The sequence below is a fragment of the Canis lupus genome, chromosome X (genome assembly GCF_003254725.2).
Source record: "Canis lupus dingo isolate Sandy chromosome X, ASM325472v2, whole genome shotgun sequence".
NCBI classification, from domain to species: Eukaryota; Metazoa; Chordata; class Mammalia; order Carnivora; family Canidae; genus Canis; species Canis lupus.
This window is the reverse complement of record NC_064281.1, coordinates 52,361,360-52,380,826: the sequence shown is the minus strand read 5'-3', so window position 1 is coordinate 52,380,826 and position 19,467 is coordinate 52,361,360. Positions and strand designations below refer to the sequence as shown.

The 19,467-nt window shown below is 39.5% G+C and overlaps 1 protein-coding gene across 5 annotated transcripts in view; it reads left to right on the top strand.

The window, feature by feature from the left end:
- The window catches only part of OPHN1 (oligophrenin 1), a 519,936-nt gene extending 500,900 nt beyond the window's left edge, over positions 1–19,036 (top strand). For 3 of the 5 annotated variants that reach the window (XM_035711487.2, XM_035711489.2, XM_035711490.2), the window contains 4 exons: positions 4,256–4,421; positions 5,673–5,723; positions 13,943–13,984; positions 15,054–19,036. In XM_035711487.2, coding sequence (XP_035567380.1) covers positions 4,256–4,421; positions 5,673–5,723; positions 13,943–13,976 — 251 coding nt within the window. In that variant the 3' untranslated portion in view covers positions 13,977–13,984; positions 15,054–19,036. Of the gene's footprint in view, positions 1–4,255; positions 4,422–5,672; positions 5,724–13,942; positions 14,025–15,053 lie in introns of all 5 variants that reach the window. The other 2 variants (XM_035711488.2, XM_025466070.3) reach the window with 2 other exon arrangements.
- The last annotated feature ends 431 nt before the right edge of the window (positions 19,037–19,467 follow it).

The window sequence follows — 19,467 nt, the reverse complement described above, 5'->3', positions numbered from 1 at the left end:
TGTCCACAATAGCAAAACTGTGGAAAGAGTTGAGATGTCCATCAGCAGATGAAAGGATAAAAGATGTAGTGTGTATATACAATGGAATATTACTGAGCTATCAGAAAGGATGAATACTTATCGTTTACATCAACGTGGATGGAACTGGAGGGTATTTGATTGAGTTAAATAAATCAATCAGAGAAAGATAATTATATGGTTTCACTCATATGTGGAATATAAGAAACAGAACAATGGATCATAGGAAAAGGGAGGGAAAACTGAATGAAAGAAATCAGAGAGGGAAACAAACTATGAGAGACTCTTAACCCTGGGAAACCAACTGAGGGTTGCTGGAAGAGAAGTGGGTTAGGGGATGGGGTAACTGGGTGATGGGAATCAAGGAGGGCACGTGATATGATGAGCACTGGATGTTATACACAACTGATAAATTTTGAACACTATATCTGAAACTAATGATGTACTATATGTTGGCTAATTGAATTTTAATTTTAAAAAAGAGTGTTTCTTGGTGTGCAACTCAGTTTTTTACTCCTGTGATTATTTGTTTTGTTTCCTAAATGCCACATATTAAAGAAATCATGGTATTTGACTTTCTCTGACTTATCTTGCTTACTGTCATACTGCCTTCTCTTCAGGAGCAGCACAGTGCCCTCTGGGCTCTCTCTCAGAAAGCCTACTGACTTTATTTTTTTAAGAGCAAGAGTCATATTTTATTCATTTTTACACCCTCTAGCACACCCAGAACAGTGCCGGGAGAAAAGTGGTTGTTTTTCTTTTTTATAAGTAAACTCTGCTTCCATATTTGGGTTTCTCTAGTTTCTTAAATTCAGATCATTTACACAGATTTTTCTGAAGACATCTATATGGGAAGCCATTGACTTCTTCATTTCTAGATAAATTTTATATGTAATAACATTAATGAAAATTTGGGAAAAAATGATCTATGCACAATACTACAGTATTATGTTCAATGTATGTATAACTGCCATGACAATGTACTCATCACGAAACATAAGTTGGTGAGATAGTTCTTCCTTGTCTGGAGTGTCCAGCATTATTGATCTATCATTTCAAATGCCAGCAGGTCCCTCCATCATTTTGGCAAATCAAAAAGGGTAGTATAGTTAATTTTTCAAAATATTTTTTTAAGATTTTATTTATTTATTCATGAGACACACAGAGAGCAGAGAGAAAGAGAGAGGCAGAGGGAGAAGCAGGGACTCAATTCCAGGTCTCCAGGATCAGGCCCTGGGCTGAAGGCGGCGCCAAACTGCTGAGCCACCCGGGCTGCCCAAATTTTTCAAAATATTAACCACAAATGCATTTTCCAATTTTTTTATAAATTTATTTTTTATTGGTGTTCAATTTGCCAACATATAGCATAACACCCAGTGCTCATCCCATCAAGTGACCCCTCAGTGCCCATCACCCAGTCACCTCCACCCCCTGCCCACCTCCCCTTCCACCACCCCTAGTTCGTTTCCCAGAGTTAGGAGTCTCTCATGTTCTGTCTCCCTCTCTGATATTTCCCACTAGTTTTCTCTCCTTTCCCCTTTATTCCCTTTCACTATTTTTTATACTCCCCAAATGAATGAGACCATATAATGTTTGTCCTTCTCCGATTGACTTATATCACACATCTTCCAGATTAAAGATAAAAGTTCATTAGGTGATTATTTGTTTGTTAATTTTTTTATTTAAATTTGATTTAATTAACATATTCTGTATTATTAGTTTCAGTGGTAGAATTTAGTGATTCATCAGTTGCTTTTAACACCTAGCGAGCATTACTTCAAGCCTGCTGACTGTTAAAATTCTAGGGTTAGGAATGTGGTGTGGGCAGAGCCCTGTGCTGGTCTTCTTGGGAAAGTGCACCATGCTGGGATTGAGGTGAGCTTGACAGAGAAAAACAGTTGCGCCAGAGCACAAGAGTGTGGGACTTGGTATAAGCAAGTTAGGCATCCAGTGTAAGGGCAGAGCTGCCCCTCTGCAGATGGCTCTGTATTTGTGCTGAGAGGTAGGGAAGGAAAATGGTGCCAACCAACTCCTTTGTCTCCAAAGAGGTGTATCCCTGAACTCTGCCTCTCAGGGAGGTGCTCCAGGAAGAGTGAATAATCTCCCCTCTGTGTGCCCCAGTTGTTCTTCAGATAACTATTTTTATGCTGTCTGCCCCTTGGTTGCTTGCCTGCCCCCTCTCTAGGAGTAGGACATCTCCCGCAGGGCTCTATCACAGCCAAGCTTGCCAGCCTTTAAAATAGCAGTCTTGGGGGATCCCTGGGTGGCTCAGCGGTTTGGCGCCTGCCTTTGGCCCAGGGTGCGATCCTGGAGTCCCTGGATCGAGTCCCACGTCGGGCTCCCTGCATGGAGCCTGCTTCTCTCTCTGCCTGTGTCTCTGCCATTCTCTCTCTCTATGCCTATCATAAATAAATAAATAAATAAATAAATAAATAAATAAATAAATAAATCTTTTTAAAAAAACTTTAAAAAAAATAGCAGTCTTTAACACACATACCCCACCCCACCCCAATCCCTGGTTGCAAGAACTCATGAAAATTAGCCATTCTCATTTTCCCAGCTAATGGCTATGGGGGTGCATTCCCCCATATGCTCCTCTCTCTCTTGCCTTTCTCCCATGACCATGGCTCCCTCCCTTCTGCAGCACTCATGATCTGTTTCTCCCCCAAACGGTGTGTTCATACTTCCTACCTTCTTTGATGTGGCTTCTTCTCCACTCCCTGTAGTTGTGGAGTTTGTTCTGTCAGTCTTCATATTAATTTCTGGAGTATTTAGAATTATTTGGTAATTATCCAGCTGTGTTTGAGGGGCGAGATGAACCTGGAGTCCTCCTACCCCACCACCGCCTTGCTCCCACTGCTTGCATAGTTGCACATATGCCTACGTCCATATAATGTTAATCAGGCCATGAGTACTTTTTCTGGACTTTTTCCACTTAATATTATTTTATTTTATTTTTTAAAATATTTATTTATTTATTTATTTATCATAGACAGAGAGAGAGAGAGAGGCAGAGACACAGGAGGAGGGAGAAGCAGGCTCCACGCTGGGAGCCCGACGTGGGACTCGATCCCGGGACTCCAGGATTGTGCCCTGGGCCAAAGGCAGGCGCCAAACCGCTGAGCCACCCAGGGATCCCCCACTTAATATTATTTTAAATGCACATATTTTTTTGACCTGGCCCAAATCCTTATTAGTTCATGTGTAATATGTATTGATTAAGTACTTATAAAAATTGGTCTGCTTAGTCTTTGTAGTTGGGTCCAAATTTCTGCTATTAAAAAGCATGTTTTTGTGCCAATTGTTTTTCCTGTTTTTCAGTGGTTAATTCCCTTTGGCCTGTTCCCCAAAATGGATCCACTAGATCAACAAATATGACCTATCTCATATATATGATTTCGTATTTCATCAACATTCTTTCAGATTTCTTTATGGTTATGTAGGTAGAATAAGTCCAGTGTACAGTACTACCAGAAATGTGTAAGTGCATCATGTCATAAACTCCTGCCAAAACCATTTCATAAAGAATTATATATATTTGTTTTGTACTGACTGACCTGGAAACCAGAGACATAGAGACAGGGAGGCAAGTTAGGGGACTTCTGTAATAGTCAAGGTGTAAGTCAAAAGGGGCTGAGTTTTGGTAACTCTGAATTTAACGAATTCCAATTCATCATCAGATATTGACCAACTACGTGCCAAGCTTGTACTAAACATGTTAGTACCTAATTAATTTTTTTAAAGATTTTATTTATTTATTCAGGAGAGACACACAAAAAGAGGCAGAGACATAGGCAGAGGGAGAAGCAGGCCCCCTGCAGGGAGCCTGATGGAGGACTCTATCCCAGAACTTAGGATCACGCCCTGAGCCCAAGGCAGACGCCCAACCACTGCGCCACCCAGGCATCCTCCTAATTAAAATTTTAATATCTCTGTAGGATAATGTATTATTGGTCTTCATTATATAGATGAAATAACTAAGACAGCAAATTGATATGACATACCCTGGTTCACACACATAGAAATTCTAGAGCTGGGCTTCAAACATAGAGTTTCTGAAGGATTAAGCTGATAGAAAAATTTTAAAAAATGGAAAAGAAATTCAGAGTTGTTAGTGACCAAAAATAAGTGGGGGCTAAGGGAGGTAACCCAGATAACTCCAATATTGGGTGTCTGTTCATGAATAGTGTTCCATTTTGCTAACCATTCAACTTCTTGGTGTTGTTTTCTCCTTCAGGAGACTCTGACAGTTTCAGCAAAGCGCGACCTCCAGGAGAAAAGCCGACCATCATCCGTCCCCCAGTGAGACCTCCAGACCCTCCATGCCGGGCATCTACTCCTCAAAAGCAAGAACCAAAGCCAGATATTGTGGTTAGCAATGCAGGGGAAATCCCATCATCTGTGTAAGTAGAGTTGTTCCTCAACCTTGGCCTAAGGTTCATCTTAGACCACCAGGAGTTCTTTTAGGATCACCATAATAGTTGTGAAGGGTATACAGTGCACAACCCCAGGGTATCATTCACTTCATAGTCCAGGGAAATGTCACAGACAAGCTCTGTTTGGAGTGTTTCAGTCAGCACTAAAGGCTGAGAGATTCCACTAACACTGCTCTGATCTCTGTAAGATTACCTTCTGTTTTCATGCTTCCTTGGCTCTGGAAATTTGTCATATTTTCTTATTATTGCTACTGGATTTTAAAGAAATTTCTTTTTTTAAAAGACTTTATTTATTTATTCAAGAGAGACAGAGAGAGAGAGGCAGAGACACAGGCAGAGGGAAAAGCAGGCTCCCACAGGGAAGCCGATGTGAGGCTTGATCCCAGGACCCCGGGATCACAACCTGAGCTGAAGGCAGACGCTCAGCCACTGAGCCACCCAAGTGCCCCTAAAGAAATTTCATGGACAGATTTGTTCATTGTACTTATGCCTTCAGGCTTTTTTTTTTTTTAAATCAATGGTATGATTTTTTTTTAATCTTCCAAAATGACTCAGATTCTCCAGAGAGCCTCTTGCAGGGTAAGAATTGAGCTGATGGCCAGTAGGTTTTGCTGAGGTGGGGCTGGAAGCCAAGGAACCAGGTATAGAGTGACTAAAGTGGGGCTACAGCAGCTATCAAGAACCAGCCTTGTATGATCACAACTAGCCTGAGTGGTTTCTCTTCAGCCAGTGTTTGGGACTCCTTTCATATACTGCCTCCTAGTATTCCTTTTTCTTACATCTCTTGTTTTCCATAATTGTAAAATGGGGGAAATAAGAAAAAGCCTTTACCATGTCGATTAAGTAGCTATGTGTACTTATGAAAATGTCAAAAATTTATACATTGAAGCCAAGGATTTGTTTCACTTATTTCTCACAAGAATAGCCTGAACAAACAACATGCTTAGACCATTCTGAATCTGTGCCCTAGGCACAGCGTTGGGGGTGCTATTGCCTCGGAGTCATTTCACATTCTCATGCTCTACCGACTGAGCTAGCCGGGCACCTTCATTTCACATTCTGATACTTGAGTTTCTCAAACCCAGGTCCTTTGCAAGCTATGGTGGATCCTTCAATTGGTGGCCTGTGTGGTTTATACTTTTTGTCTTTTTCATTATCTATTGTTTCTCATATGTTTTCCAGAGCAACTCATGGAATTTGATTGGCTTCTCTTTGCAGGGTGGCTTCCAGAACCAGGTTCTTTGAAACAGCTTCCCGAAAAACAGGAAGGTAAGACACATAGGTGACAGAAGAGAAACCAAGTTATTTTTTAATAAATGGATCATGAGCATCACAGTTGCTCTCTTACATTCTTTTTCTGTTTCTCTGCAGCTCCATCTCTGTCTTTGTTCCTTCTTCTCCCCTATTTCTGTCTCTCTGTCTCTTGGTGTCTTGCCTGTTTTTGTCTCTATACATGTGTGTTTTTCTGTCTTTGTTATTCTATTTGTCTCTCTCACACTGTTTCTTTGTCTGTGTCTTTGTCATTCTCAGTCTCTGTCTCTCTTTGTGTTTTTCTACTTATATATCTGCTTTTATCATTGTCTCTCTGTCTCCTTATCTGTTTGTTTTACTCGTTTTCTGTCTCTCTCTCCCATTTTTCTTTCTTTGCCTGTCTCCATATCTGTTGTATATTTGAGTCTCTGATTCTGTTTTTCTATCTCTTCCTCTCTTCTGCTTCTCTCTCTCTCACACACACACACACATGCACACACACGTACACACACATGTACACACACATAGTACTCACATGCTAAGTAATATTGCAAAAAAATGACACTCAATGTAGATCTTATTTTTTGTTAGTTTACTTATTTAGACTCTATTATATTCTAAAAGGGAAGCTGATAGGAATATAAAGAATGCAACATTCTTAACATAAACAGCCTTAGAATAAGCATAGGTAAACATTTAAGTGGCGTAACATAAATCGCTGGGGAAAAACTGAGGGAATAAAAAACCAAACAGATTCTTGCCTTCCACTCTAGATCCACTAAAACAGAATCTCCAAGAGTGGGACCTGGGAATCTATTTTTTTGTTGTTGTTTTATTTACTTACTCCCTCCCTCCCTCCTTCCCTCCCTTTCTTCCTTCTAAATAGTTTGTTTTTAAAACTTCTAAGACATTGGTACAAATTATCCAAAGCTTAGCATTTGGTACTCTTTAGACTAGAATACCTAAAATATGGTAGTTTAACCTCTAGGGACTTTTTTGTGAGTTTGTTCCATGTTGCTTTTTACGGAGTTCGAAATTGTGTTTCCTGATGAGTAATAAGAGTATAACTCTTATAGGTGGTCAGGTAAAAGAACAATGTGCTTTTACCAGCAGTGGAGCTAGGGTAAAAGACATCATTTAGTCAAAACTGTGAGACTTAACTCACCCGGACATGACCCTGCACAACAAGTCATCCTAGTTCTGTTTGGCAGTCAGCCATTAGAACAGGCCCAATTCTCCTTAGACAATAATTTACTATTTATTCGACCATGACAGATAAAATGAGTCAAGCTCCCAGATTTCTCTTAACAATACAATAATGTGTTTGCTTAGGATGTTTTTAAAACAGGCTTAGTCAAATGTCCCTCTTGAGAAAAAATAATGAGAGAAAGACAAGAGAGACTCTTTAAGACTCTTAATATAGTACCCACCTGTGAGCAGGGTCACTTCCTATGTCCTAGTGATCCTTCCTCCCTCCCTAGATTAAGCCAAATGAGAAATAAGTTCCAAGGAAATGGAATGAACTAGAACTAACAGAGTGGACTAGGTATATCTAAAGGAAACCTTTTTTAGAGGAAGTGATATCTAAGTTGGGGCTTAAAAATAAGTAGAAATACACCAAAAACATGAGGAGTTTATTTGTAGCCTGAGGCAGGGAACCAAGGTATTGAGAGAGAATATATAAGAGGAATGAACAAAGTCCAATAGAATTTTTAAGGCAGGCTGACTTATAATAGGGAAACTATAGCCAAAATAATGTTGAGAGTATGGAAAGATTGGCAATTGCTGTCTTAGTTTTGTCAGCTACTCCTCAGGGAATTCTTGGACCAACTCACAAAATAAGGGGGCTGTAGCCAAACCAGGCACTTCAGGCTAGAGCACCACTCTACTTATCCTATGTTCAGGTCTCTGAAACCTACATTTAATCTTTTATTTATTTTATTTATTTATTTTTTATTGGAGTTCAATTTGCCAACATATAGCATAGCACCCAGTGCTTATCCCGCCAAGTGCGCCCCTCAGTGCCCATCACCCAGTCACCCCGACCCCCTGCCCACTTCCCCTTCCACTACCCCTACCTAGATTTAATCTTATTCCTTATCCCCAGATTCCGTCTTGGTAGGAATGTGGGCAAGACTGAATTGGATACACCTGTCCTCCAGTGTATCATGAGACATAAAGCCATACAGCTTCCTCCCACTTAGTATCCACATAGAAAAAAACGCTACTTCTGTCTAGGCTCCCACCTTATAACCACCACTTACATTGATACGTCTACATGCTGGCTACTGGTCAAGATTCTCAGACTTGCCACATCAGTACCATCTATAGACATTGTTAACAGGCTCTTCTCTCATCTCTGATAAAAATAATAATCTGTTTAACTTTTGTTCTGCTCCTTTTTACTTCCCATTTGTACCCAACTGCAGCCTGACATTTGAATTACTTCACATCCTCATTCTTCTCTCTTCCATAACCAATAAAAATTTAAAACCTAAATGAAAATAAGAAATGGTCCATCAAGAAGAGAAGGGAGGGGAGGATGGTTCAGTAAGGAAGAACAGCTGATACAAGACAGGTTCAGTAAGTGATTAGTGTTCCACTTTGGCTACAATGTCAGAGTGAAAAGAGGAAAGCTTACCTGGAGGTGAAGCTGGAAAGACAGATTGTGGCCAGATTGTAAAGACCTTATATGACATACTAAGGAACTTGGTCTTTATACTATAGTACATGGAGAATCATGGAACTTTTAAACACGATAGTGCAAATTCTGGGATGACTCAGTTGTAAAACAACAACAACAACAACAAAACATTCTCTTAGTAATGAGGAAGATAGATGGGAGAGTAAAGGCTAGAAACAGAGAAACCAATTAGGAGACTAATCATCATGGCAACTGTTAATTAGGCCCTAACTTACAGCATTGCCAGTAAAATGGAATAGAAGGACAGATTTGAAATAGATACAATGAAACCTGGCCGACTTTTCTTTTTTTTTTTATTTTATTTATTTATGATAGTCACATAGAGAGAGAGAGAGAGGCAGAGACATAGGCAGAGGGAGAAACACGCTCCATGCACCAGGAGCCTGACGTGGGATTTGATCCCGGGTCTCCAGGATCGCGCCCTGGGCCAAAGGCAGGCGCCAAACCGCTGCGCCACCCAGGGATCCCCTGGCCGACTTTTCAAACATGAAGCATTAGATGGGCACCTGGGTGGCTCAGTTGGTTAAGTATCTGCCTTTGGCTCAGGTCATGATCTCAAGGTCCTGGGATTGAGCCCCACATTGGGCTCCCTGCTCAGTTGGGAGTCTGCATCTCCCTCTCCCTCTGCCCCCTCCCCACCACATGTGCTCTCTCTCTATCTCATATATATATATATATATATATATATATATATATATAAACACGGAGCATTGGAGAAGGATTAAGAGGTAAAAAAGTCTAATGTGGAAAATTAAGTGAATGATAACAATAATTAATCATGGAAGAACAGATTTTGTGGGAAAGTTACTCTCCTCAATTTTGGACACAGTGTTTTTTTTTTTTTTAAGATTTTATTTATTTATTCATAGAGACACACAGAGAGAGAGAGAGGCAGAGATACAGGCAGAGGGAGAAGCAGGCTCCACGCAGAGAGCCTGACGTGGGACTCGATCCAAGGTCTCCAGGATCACGCCCTGGGCTGCAGGCAGCGCTAAACCGCTGCACCACCGGGGCTGCCCGGACACAGTGTTTTTGAAGACCCTGTGGGATATCCATATAGAAATGCCCGGTAGAAGTTGAGAGGAAGATGATGGTGGAGCAGGAGGACCTTAGGCTTGCCTCAGCCAATGAACATCCAATTAGATAACTAAAAACCATACTAAATGCCCCAGAAATAGACATGAAGACTGTTAGAACACACTCCACAAATAAAGGGAGAGAATAGGCCACATTGAAGAAGGTAGGAAATGTGGAGTGGGGGCTTATGGAGAAATGGATCATGGGTGCTGTGAAGGGGAGGGGGCTGTGGTCACAGAATCAGGCAAGAGAGAGACTAGCACACAAGGGAATGCACAAGGAGAACATTTTGCCAAAGTCATTGGCTTGGAAAATGAGAGAGGTTGAATTTCTTGAGTTCTTACACGTACAAGGGCTTAAAGCCTGGAGTTTGTCTGGGATAGAGACTTGGAGACACTGTGCTGCTCCTGGAAAGAAGACAGGCAAATAAGAGGGACAGACAGCATGAAACAAGTGATCTGAAGAACACCTGCAGAACACAGAGGGAAGACTGTTTAGTCTTCTCAGAGTGTGTCTCTGAGAGACAGTGTTCATGGAGATGCCTCTCCAGGAACAAAGGAGCTGGCTGATGCCATTTCGTCCCTATCCCTCACCATAAACACAAAGCCACCTAAAGGAAGCCAAGAAACAAAGTCTAAAAAAAAAAAAAAAAAAAGAAAAAGAAACAAAGAAACAAAGCCTAAACCCAGAAGGAGGAAGGAAATAATAAAGCCTAAAGCAGAAATAAATGATGCTGAACCTAAAAAATACCCCAAAAAACAGATCAATGAAAGCAGGAGCTGATTCTTTGAAAAAATTAAGAAAATTGATAAACCTCTAGCCAGACTTACCAAAAAGAAAAAAGACCTAAATACATAAAATCACAAATGAGAAAGGAGAAATAACAACCAATGCCACGGAAATACAATTAGAATATTATGAAAATCTATACGCCCCCAAATTAGACAAACTGGAAAAAACATATAAATTCCTAGAAACCTATAAATGACCAAAACTGAAACAGGAAGAAATAGAACTTCCACAGACGGATAACCAGCAAACAAATTGAATCAGTAATCAAAACTCTCCCAGCACACAAAGTCCAGGGCCAGATGGCTTCACAGGGGAATTCTTCAAACATTTAAAGAACAGTTAATACCTATTCTTCCCGAACTATTCCAAAAAATAGAAATGGAAGGAAACCTTGTAAATTCATTCTATGAGGCCAGTATTACCCTAATACCAAAAGCAGATAACGACTCCATTAAAAAAGAGAACAAGAGTCCAATATCCCCAATGAACATGGATGCAAAAATTCTCAATAAAATACTAGCAAGCCAAATCCAACAGTACAGTAAGAGAATCATTCACCACCATAGGCTGGGATTTGTTCCTGGGCTGCAGGGGTGGTTCAGTATTTGCCAATCAATCTACATGATATATCACACTAATAAAAGAAAGGATGAAAACCATATTATCCTTTCAATAGATGCAGAAAAAGTCATGTGACAATGTACAACATCCATTCATGATAAAAACCCTCAACAACGCAGGGTTAGAGGGACTCTCTAACATACCTCAACATAATAAAGGCCATATATGAAAAGCCCATAGCTAATATCATCATGTATGGGGAAAACCTGTGAACTTTTCCTCTATGGTCAAAAACAAGACAGGGATGTCCACTCTTGCCACTGTTATGTAACAGCACTGGAAGGCAGAGCCATAGGAAGCATACAATAAAAGGCATCCAAACTGGCAAGGAAGAAGCAAAACTTTCCCTCTTTGTGGATGACATGACACTCTAATACAGAAAACTCAAAAGGCTCCACCAAAAAAATTGCTAGAATTGATACATGAATTCAGTGAGGATGCAGGCAACAAAATCAATGCACAGAAATCTGTTGCATTTCTATACATCTACAATGAAGCAGCTGAAAGAAAATCAAGGAATCAATCCCATTTAAAATTGCACCCAAACCTGTTATATACTTAGGAATAAACCTAACCAAAGAGGAAAAAGATCTGTGCTCTGAAAACTAAAAAATAGCGATGAAAGAAATTGAAGATGACACAAAGAACTGGCAAACGTTCCATGCTTGTGGATTGAAAGAACAAATATTGTGAAAAATCTATATTACCCAAAGCAATCTACACACTTAATGCAATCCCTATCAAAATAACAACAGCATTTTTCACAGAGCGAGAATAAACAATCCCGAAATTTGTATTAAACCTCAGAAGACCCCAAATAACCAAAGCAATCTTGAAAAAGGAAACCAAAGCTGGTGGCATCACAATTCTGGACTTCATGTTATATTACAAATCTGCAGTGATGAAGATAGTATGGTACTGGCACAAAAATAGACACATAGCTCAATGGAATAGAATAGAAACCCCAGAAATGAACCCACAACTGTATGGTCAATTAATCTTTGACAAAGCAGGAAAGGATATTCAATATGAAAAAGACAGTCTCCTCAACAATAGGTGTTGGGAAAACTGGACAGCAACATGCAAAAGAATGAAACCAGACCACTTTCTTACACCAAACACAAAAACAAATTCAAAATGGATAAAAGACCTAAATATGAGACAGGAAACCATTAAAATTCTAGAGGAGACTACAAGCAGCAACCCCTTTGACATCAGCCATAGTAACTTACTAGAAATGTCTCCTGAGGCAAGGGAAACAAAGGCAAATATGAATTTTGGGACTTCATCAAGATAAAAAGCTCTGCACGGTGAAGGAAACAATCAACAAAACTAAAAGCAACCTACAGAATGGGAGAAGATACTGGCAAAAAAGGACATACCCAATTAAGGGTTAGCATCCAACGTATATAAAGAACCTCTAAAATTCAACACGAAAAACAAATAATCCAGTTTAAAAATGGGCAGAAGACATGAATAGTCATTTTTTTTCCAAAGGAGGCATCCAGATGGCCAATAGACACTTGAAAAGATGCTCAATATCACTCATCATCAGGGAAATGGAAACCAAAACTACAATGAGATATCCTCTCACATATGTCAAAATGGCTAAAATAACAACATAAAAAAACAACAGTTGTTGTTGAAGATGTGGAGAAAGGGGAACACTGTTGGTGGGAATGCAAACTGGGTGCAGACACGCTGGAAAACAATATGGAGGTTCCTTAAAAAGGTAAAAATAGAAACTTGCTATGATCCAGCAAATACCAGTACTAGGTGTTTACTGAAAGGATATGAAAATGCTGATTCAAAGGAATTAGCCTGAAAGGATTACCCAAACTTTGCACCCTCATGTTTATAGCAGCATTATCTACAATAGCCAAAATATGGAAACAGCCTGTGTTTGACTGATGAATGGATAAAGAAGAGGTGGTATATATAATAAATATAATAATATAATATAATATTAGTATAATTATATAATAGCTATATATATCCATAAAGGATATATAAATATATTTTATGTAAAAGTTATATATTTATAATTAAGTAGAATTTATAAAACAAAACAAATAAGCAAAGGAAAAAAATGGAGAGACAAACCAAGAAACACGCTTTTAGTTATAGAAAACAAACACATATGTACCAGAAGAGAGGGGGGTGAGGGATGGGGTAAATATGTGGTTGACATATGGAGGGCACTTGTTAACAGTATGTTAACAGTATGTTATCTAAGTAGAATTTAAACAAAACTTAATAAAAAAGGAAATGTCTAGTAGGTAACTGCAACTTGTAATAATAGTTGCAGTTAAACCCACAGAGATTTAAGTGTAGAACTGTTGATTACAGCCACTGTGCAACTTCATGAGGCATTTACATTTACCACAACATGAATAGTGGCCCTTTGGTGGGTTCTCAGTTTTTGGTGGTGATTTAAACCATGAATGGGAATAAGATATCTCAGGAAGTATGTGTAAATAGACTTAGGAAAGAAGTGAAAAACAGTAGTACACAAATAGCCCTAGCCAGCTAATTTCTGGGATGTTCTGGCAACACTAGGGCTTCATTCTTTAGGATTGTCCCTTCCCTCCAGCTCTTCCCAGACAAGGCTAACTTAGTATTACTAAATCAAGAGGTTGAAGAAAGCTGGTTTGGTCTTCTAGACAAAGGATGATTGATGTTTTGCATGGTATTTGCCCTTCCACCTTGCCTTTCCTCCCTATCAGAGATAATCACAGAATATAGTCTTTGGGCCAGTTTCTCTGGGCTCCACTACCCTCCCATAGTCTAACACTCAAAGGATTGTTTGGACACCTGAGAGACGTCTTTGTATCTCAGTTACTGGGCTTTCTAAATCTGCCAGAGAGGCAGCCCAACTAATAAGCATAGATCTAGATATTTTGAAACACTTGGATGGAATCACTTCCCATTTTTCAAGTGGACTCTTTGGCACTGGCCTGAAAGGGTCACCAAACCTTTGCTTTGCCTTTCCAGTTCTGATTTCTAGAATCTTAGTGAAATATTTTTCCTCCTTTACCCACAGTTCTCAAGGCAGACTTCCTGGAGATGAGAGTTGAGGCCTCTGGTATGTAGTCTCCACTCCTGATTACAGAATCTTATTACATGTAAGCCTTCTTTATGGGATCTGAGCTTTTGAGGATTAAAATATCTTGTAGGTCCAGGGGTAGCCTATAATTATGTGACCCTTAAACTTACTGCCTTCCAATTCTGAGGTTCCCTATTTTTTTAAGTCTCCCTCCTCTTTTCTTTCTTTTTCCCCCAACTAAATTACAGTGTAGTTTTACAAGTTGCCTTTGGATAAAGTTCATTCAGAATCCTAGACTGTGACATTTGTGGCAAGTACATTTTGTTCTCTTAGCCTCAATTTCCCAATCTGTAAAACTAAAAGTTTGGAACCTTCTAATTCTGACATCCTTTGGGTCTATAAGAAAATTGGTAACTTCTCTTTTGGTGTTATAACAAGTACCATGAGTCTACTTCAGTATCATGTAGGGACTTCACACCTGCAGACCAAATCACTATTCAAGTCTTACCCCTGAACCTTTATCCTTAGTCCTTTATATTTGTTTAATGCAAAGTACTTTCACTTCCGTTATTTCATTTGTTCCATTTCAAATGCCAGATTAAGGAGGATAATATGTATTTTAACTTAGCATATAAAGGAACTGAGGTTCAGAAGAGATGTTAACTTGCTAAGGTCACAGGAGCCACAGAGATCACGGAATTTTTTTTTCTCTACCTAGGAGTTCTAATTGTTTGGCTATCAGATTGCTGGCATGACATGGACCAATATAAATGTAAATGAGATTGGTATCTGAAGAAGAGCTTTCCATTTGTTTCCTAGCCTTCCTTTTCTTCTTATCACTGCCAGTCCTCAGAGTTCCATAGGTCTTTTGGGGGCTTAGAGTTGAGGTCAAATGCACAGTTTCTAGCCCTGATTATAGCACAATCTTAGGCCTGTTTCATGGAATCTGAGTTGTTGTAAGGGCCTTTTCCTAGCTAGCCTCTATTACTCAGAAGATTAGCTACCAATTATATGATTAGCTACCTACCAAGAAAGGCCTTACTGCTCAGTGGCTGTTAAGTACTTGACTAGTTCTAGCTAATTACCTACTCTCTTCTTTTCTTTTCAGGTTTTAAAATCCTTGGCCTCAGGCGACCCTTCACAGGTTCTGGAAGGGTCTTCAAACTTTTCTGTGCTGAGACATTTTGTGCTGAAGAGAGCAGCTCCTTCCTGGCCCTGCACCTTCAGGCTCTAGGATGCTATAAAATAAGGGGCACATGTCTTAGACACAGGTTTATTTCTCTTATGTATTCTGTCTTCATTTCCTCAGAAGGTCTATCTTGAGCTCCTATATGATTGTGAATGTCTGAACTTCCTCAAGCCAGACTGCAGAAACCAAGCTATCTACTGACCTGAGTTGAAGAAAGGAGCTTAGTTTTCAACTGTATTCTGAATTTCCTGTCTCCTCAAAAGACCATCAACTCTGAAAGATTTGAGACTAAAGACTGATCTCAGAGATCTTACCCTGAAGTAAAAACTACTTGAATTGGGACCATTGCTTGCCTTGGAAGTAGAAGAGTAGGAATGTTTGCCAAACATTGGAGAATCTTAACATGTCTCTTACTGAGGATAATGACTCTGGTACCAGGTTGGAGCTCTGGCACTGCAGTATTGCCAAGAACCTGTCTGCTCCTATTGGGCCAGACATCATGGGTGATGCCAATCACAACTTCTTCATGTGAACTCAGGAAAGCGGCCTTTTTATTTTTGCATACAACCATGTATGACAAATCTGCAAAGAATATTTTGCATGTTGAAGCCTAGGTCTGTTTGAATTATTTTTCCTTCTATTTTGTTTCCTGACAGCTTCATTTCTAAGCAATCAAGATAGAAACAAAAGCTGAAAACAGTTCTTTTAAAAAGGCAGACTGCATTTGTCCTGTAGAAGTTCCATTTTTGGGTCAAATACTGGGAAAATTGTTAAGATGGATTGAGGCCAGACACCTGGCACTGTTGCTTTATGTTTGCCTTCTGGAGATAAACTCTTTTAAATTCTTTGAGAAGCAACTCTTAACCCAGTGTCTGTGGATTCAGAAACTCCATGAAGCTTCTGAAATGGTATGCAGAATTCCATGACACTGTGCCTTTTCTGGGGAGGTGGTCCATAACATTCAACTGAATTTCAAATGGGCCTGTGACCCAATAAAGGTTAAGAACCACAGCACTTAAGATAAAAGACTCTTTAGAACCCATAAAGTATTTGATTGGAAGGGCCTTCCAAACTTACTTAGCCTAACTTCCTAGTTTATTATTGGATAAACTGAGGCAGAGCAAGGTATCAGCCATGTCTCAAAAAGTTCCTAGGTCCCTAGGCTCTTATACAAGTTTCTTTCCATTATATAACACTTATCTAACAAGGGGCCTTATGATTGATGGCTTTAGTGGTCATCATTTTGAATGTTTGGCTTTTACCCTTATTTTTGAGCTCCACATATTTGTCATCAAGTGGAAAATTTTCAGATATAAGCTGGTGTTCCATTTGCAATCTCAGTCTAAAGCACAACTGGTATAGTTATTCAGAAATCTAAGTAGGTATTTCTGATTCTTATTTGTTGGTGGGAAGCTGCTGGAGAAAGTGTCACTGCTTGTGTTTCCATGCAGGTGCTTGGGCCATAACCTGTCTTTAGGGTCTGTGTCATTATAGTGTAGCCCCATATAAGAAAAAGAACTTTCCTACTTGGATCCTTCTAGCAAGACCTTGACTATGGACCTGACAGAGCAGCATAGACATGCGAAAAGAAAGGAGAGGGAGATGGAGGAAGGGGAAGGGAGAGAGAATGCAGATATGCCCAAACCAACTCTGAGATGCCTTTGAAACAGTATTACTGAAGGGTGATAGCCACTCTCAAGACTGAACTCAACATGATTCATTGGTGAATTAGTATCATGTAGGCTAACACACTGAGAGCCTTTATGGAAGTAATTGAGTGGAAACTTGATGCTATTTCCAATAAAGACATGCCCAGGTGGCAACATAGAACTCTCTCAGTTCTACCCAGTATCAAAGGCCAAGTTAATCAGAACCAGGAACAAGAGAGCCAAGTGACCACCATTCTACTCGACCACCACCCCTAAAAGGAAATTGCTGTGAGACTGCCAGCCTCACCCAGAAAGTGTTTCTTGAGCACTGTTCTTAGGGCTGTGGCCTCTCTGCTTGCTCTGCCCCATTAGATAACTAACTAAAGCAAGTGGATGTGTAGATTTTGGCCACAGAAGCAGTGGCCAATGGGACTTCAGTACATTTGAAGATGGTAGAAACATCATTTCACTCCTGTTTTCTTGGTGGTGGGGGGGAGGGTACCACAATCACCACTACAAATATTGAAAGATTATTGAGAACTAGAGAAAGCCACTGCAGTCCAGTTAAATAGGTGTCCCAGAAATGTGACCATGAGATTGCTATGTGTTTTCCAGGCCATATATCAAAAGCCTGGCCTAGAAAGTTGGGACCACCTAACTGGCTGAGACTAGGAAGCAGTAGCTGGATAGCTCTGCCCCTGCCCTGGGGTATACCCAAAGAATGCCCCAAGATGAAATTTAGTGCCCTCCCTCCACTACTTTGCACTCTAATTTAAAGAGCAGAAGCTTCTATGGTGAGGCACATTGTCATGGAATGAGACTGACTTGTCCCAGGCTTGATGGATGGAATAGTCATTTAGAAGAGGCTATGAGAATGAGGTGAACTATAGGTGAACTATTGAAGAGTGCAACTATAGGAAATTACCTTGACCAGCAGGTTAGAGAAACTGGCAATGGATGAATTGTAAACCTTGAACTGACAGTGGTAACACTTACTAAGCACGTATTAAGTTCTAAGTGCTTCATATACATAATCTTTGTCATTACATCAATCATGCAGGTAGATGCTATTCCTTCATTTTACAGATAAAAGAACTATGGCCCAGGAGGCTAAAGTAACTGGCTCAAGGTCATACATAAAGTAAATAACAGGACTGTGATTAGAATCTAGGCCTCTCTGACTCTATCCCATGCTGTTTTCCCTTAGTAACACAGAGGGTACATTACTGGAACTGGATGACTCTGACTTTTTCTAATAAAATATTAAAAAGCAAACATTTGAAGGGAAATAGAGGTTGCAGGTCTAGTTTAGAGAGGAACAAAAACTGGACTGGAAGAAATTTCTGAGTTAAGCTTTCTCCTCACCTATATACCCATTTGGTAATGTTTTAAAAAGAATCCTTCAGTTTTACCTTGTGAAATGAAGAGTTTATTTTTTTAGCAGTTACTAGGTCTTTGGCTTAGCTATTTTTCAAAGAAAAAAAGATCCTCATATGTGTCTATGTACATTACCAAGGTTGTAGTATGTGTATTTTCAGTCCAAGAAACTGAAGGCGTCCACACATACCGTTTGAGAAGGGAAAAAAGGTATTGGTACCTCTTTGGTACTTAATGCTTGGGGTCAAATCCTTACAAGGTTTTCTGTGGTGATAACAAAAGTTAGAGATGATTTAGAATAAGAAATATTATTGAAGTTTTTGCTTTAAAAAAGGTGGAGAGGTTGTCTAGCCACAGGGTGGGAGTATAAAACTCAGCATCCAACTTCAGTAACAAAACAGCACCACATAGAAATACTTTAGTATTTCTAAAATAACTGGTTTTCAAAGGGAAGTATCCATCCCTTTTCTAGATGTTCCTTGATTATGTAATAATTAGAATAAAGTAGTAGAGGAAAGTGTATCTCTGTTACCAGAAAAAAAATGTTTTCAAAAGAATGTTTCAAAAAAAATGTTTTCAAAAGAATGATACTAGTTTTAATGTAGCTGCAAGCAAATGGCCTTGACACACTGCAAGCCCAAAACCCTTCAGGAACATTTAAAAGATACAAACAAGATAGAAGCAAACAAGATACCTTGAAGGGGTGTTTTTGATGAAGAAAAGCCTTCATTTTCATAGGGAAATAAAGCACTTGATACCAAGGACATTAACAGAAGCTAGAAAGACTGCCTATGTGAAATACATATGTGACATCAGACAAAGATATCCTGGGGCCCATTCGTGTGACTTTCAATAAAATATGCAGACTGTCCAGTATTGATGGCCTCCATCTGCACTTTTTTAAAGTTATATTTAAATTCAAGTTAGTTAATATATAGTGTATTATAAGTTTCCAGGGTAGAATTTAGTGATTCATCAGTTGCATATATCCAGCTGCAGTTTTTTTTTTTCATGGAAACAATCTTTGAGCATATTAGACATGATGATGCAGCTGCCATGCACTGCTCATGTCATATTTTTCAATTCTAAGGAAACTCAAGCACAGAATCTTTTTATAACCAGGATTCTCCATCTGCAGTCTACTTTGCATAAACCCTTGTCATTCTCTCAGGCCTCACAACATCACTGCATGATTGGTAAGAGCCCCATTTTACAGATTTAGAAAGTTAAGTTTCAGGGAAATGAGAAATGGCTTTGCTCAAGATCATACAGTGAAGGATTGATAAAAATCTGGGACTGGGAGCTAC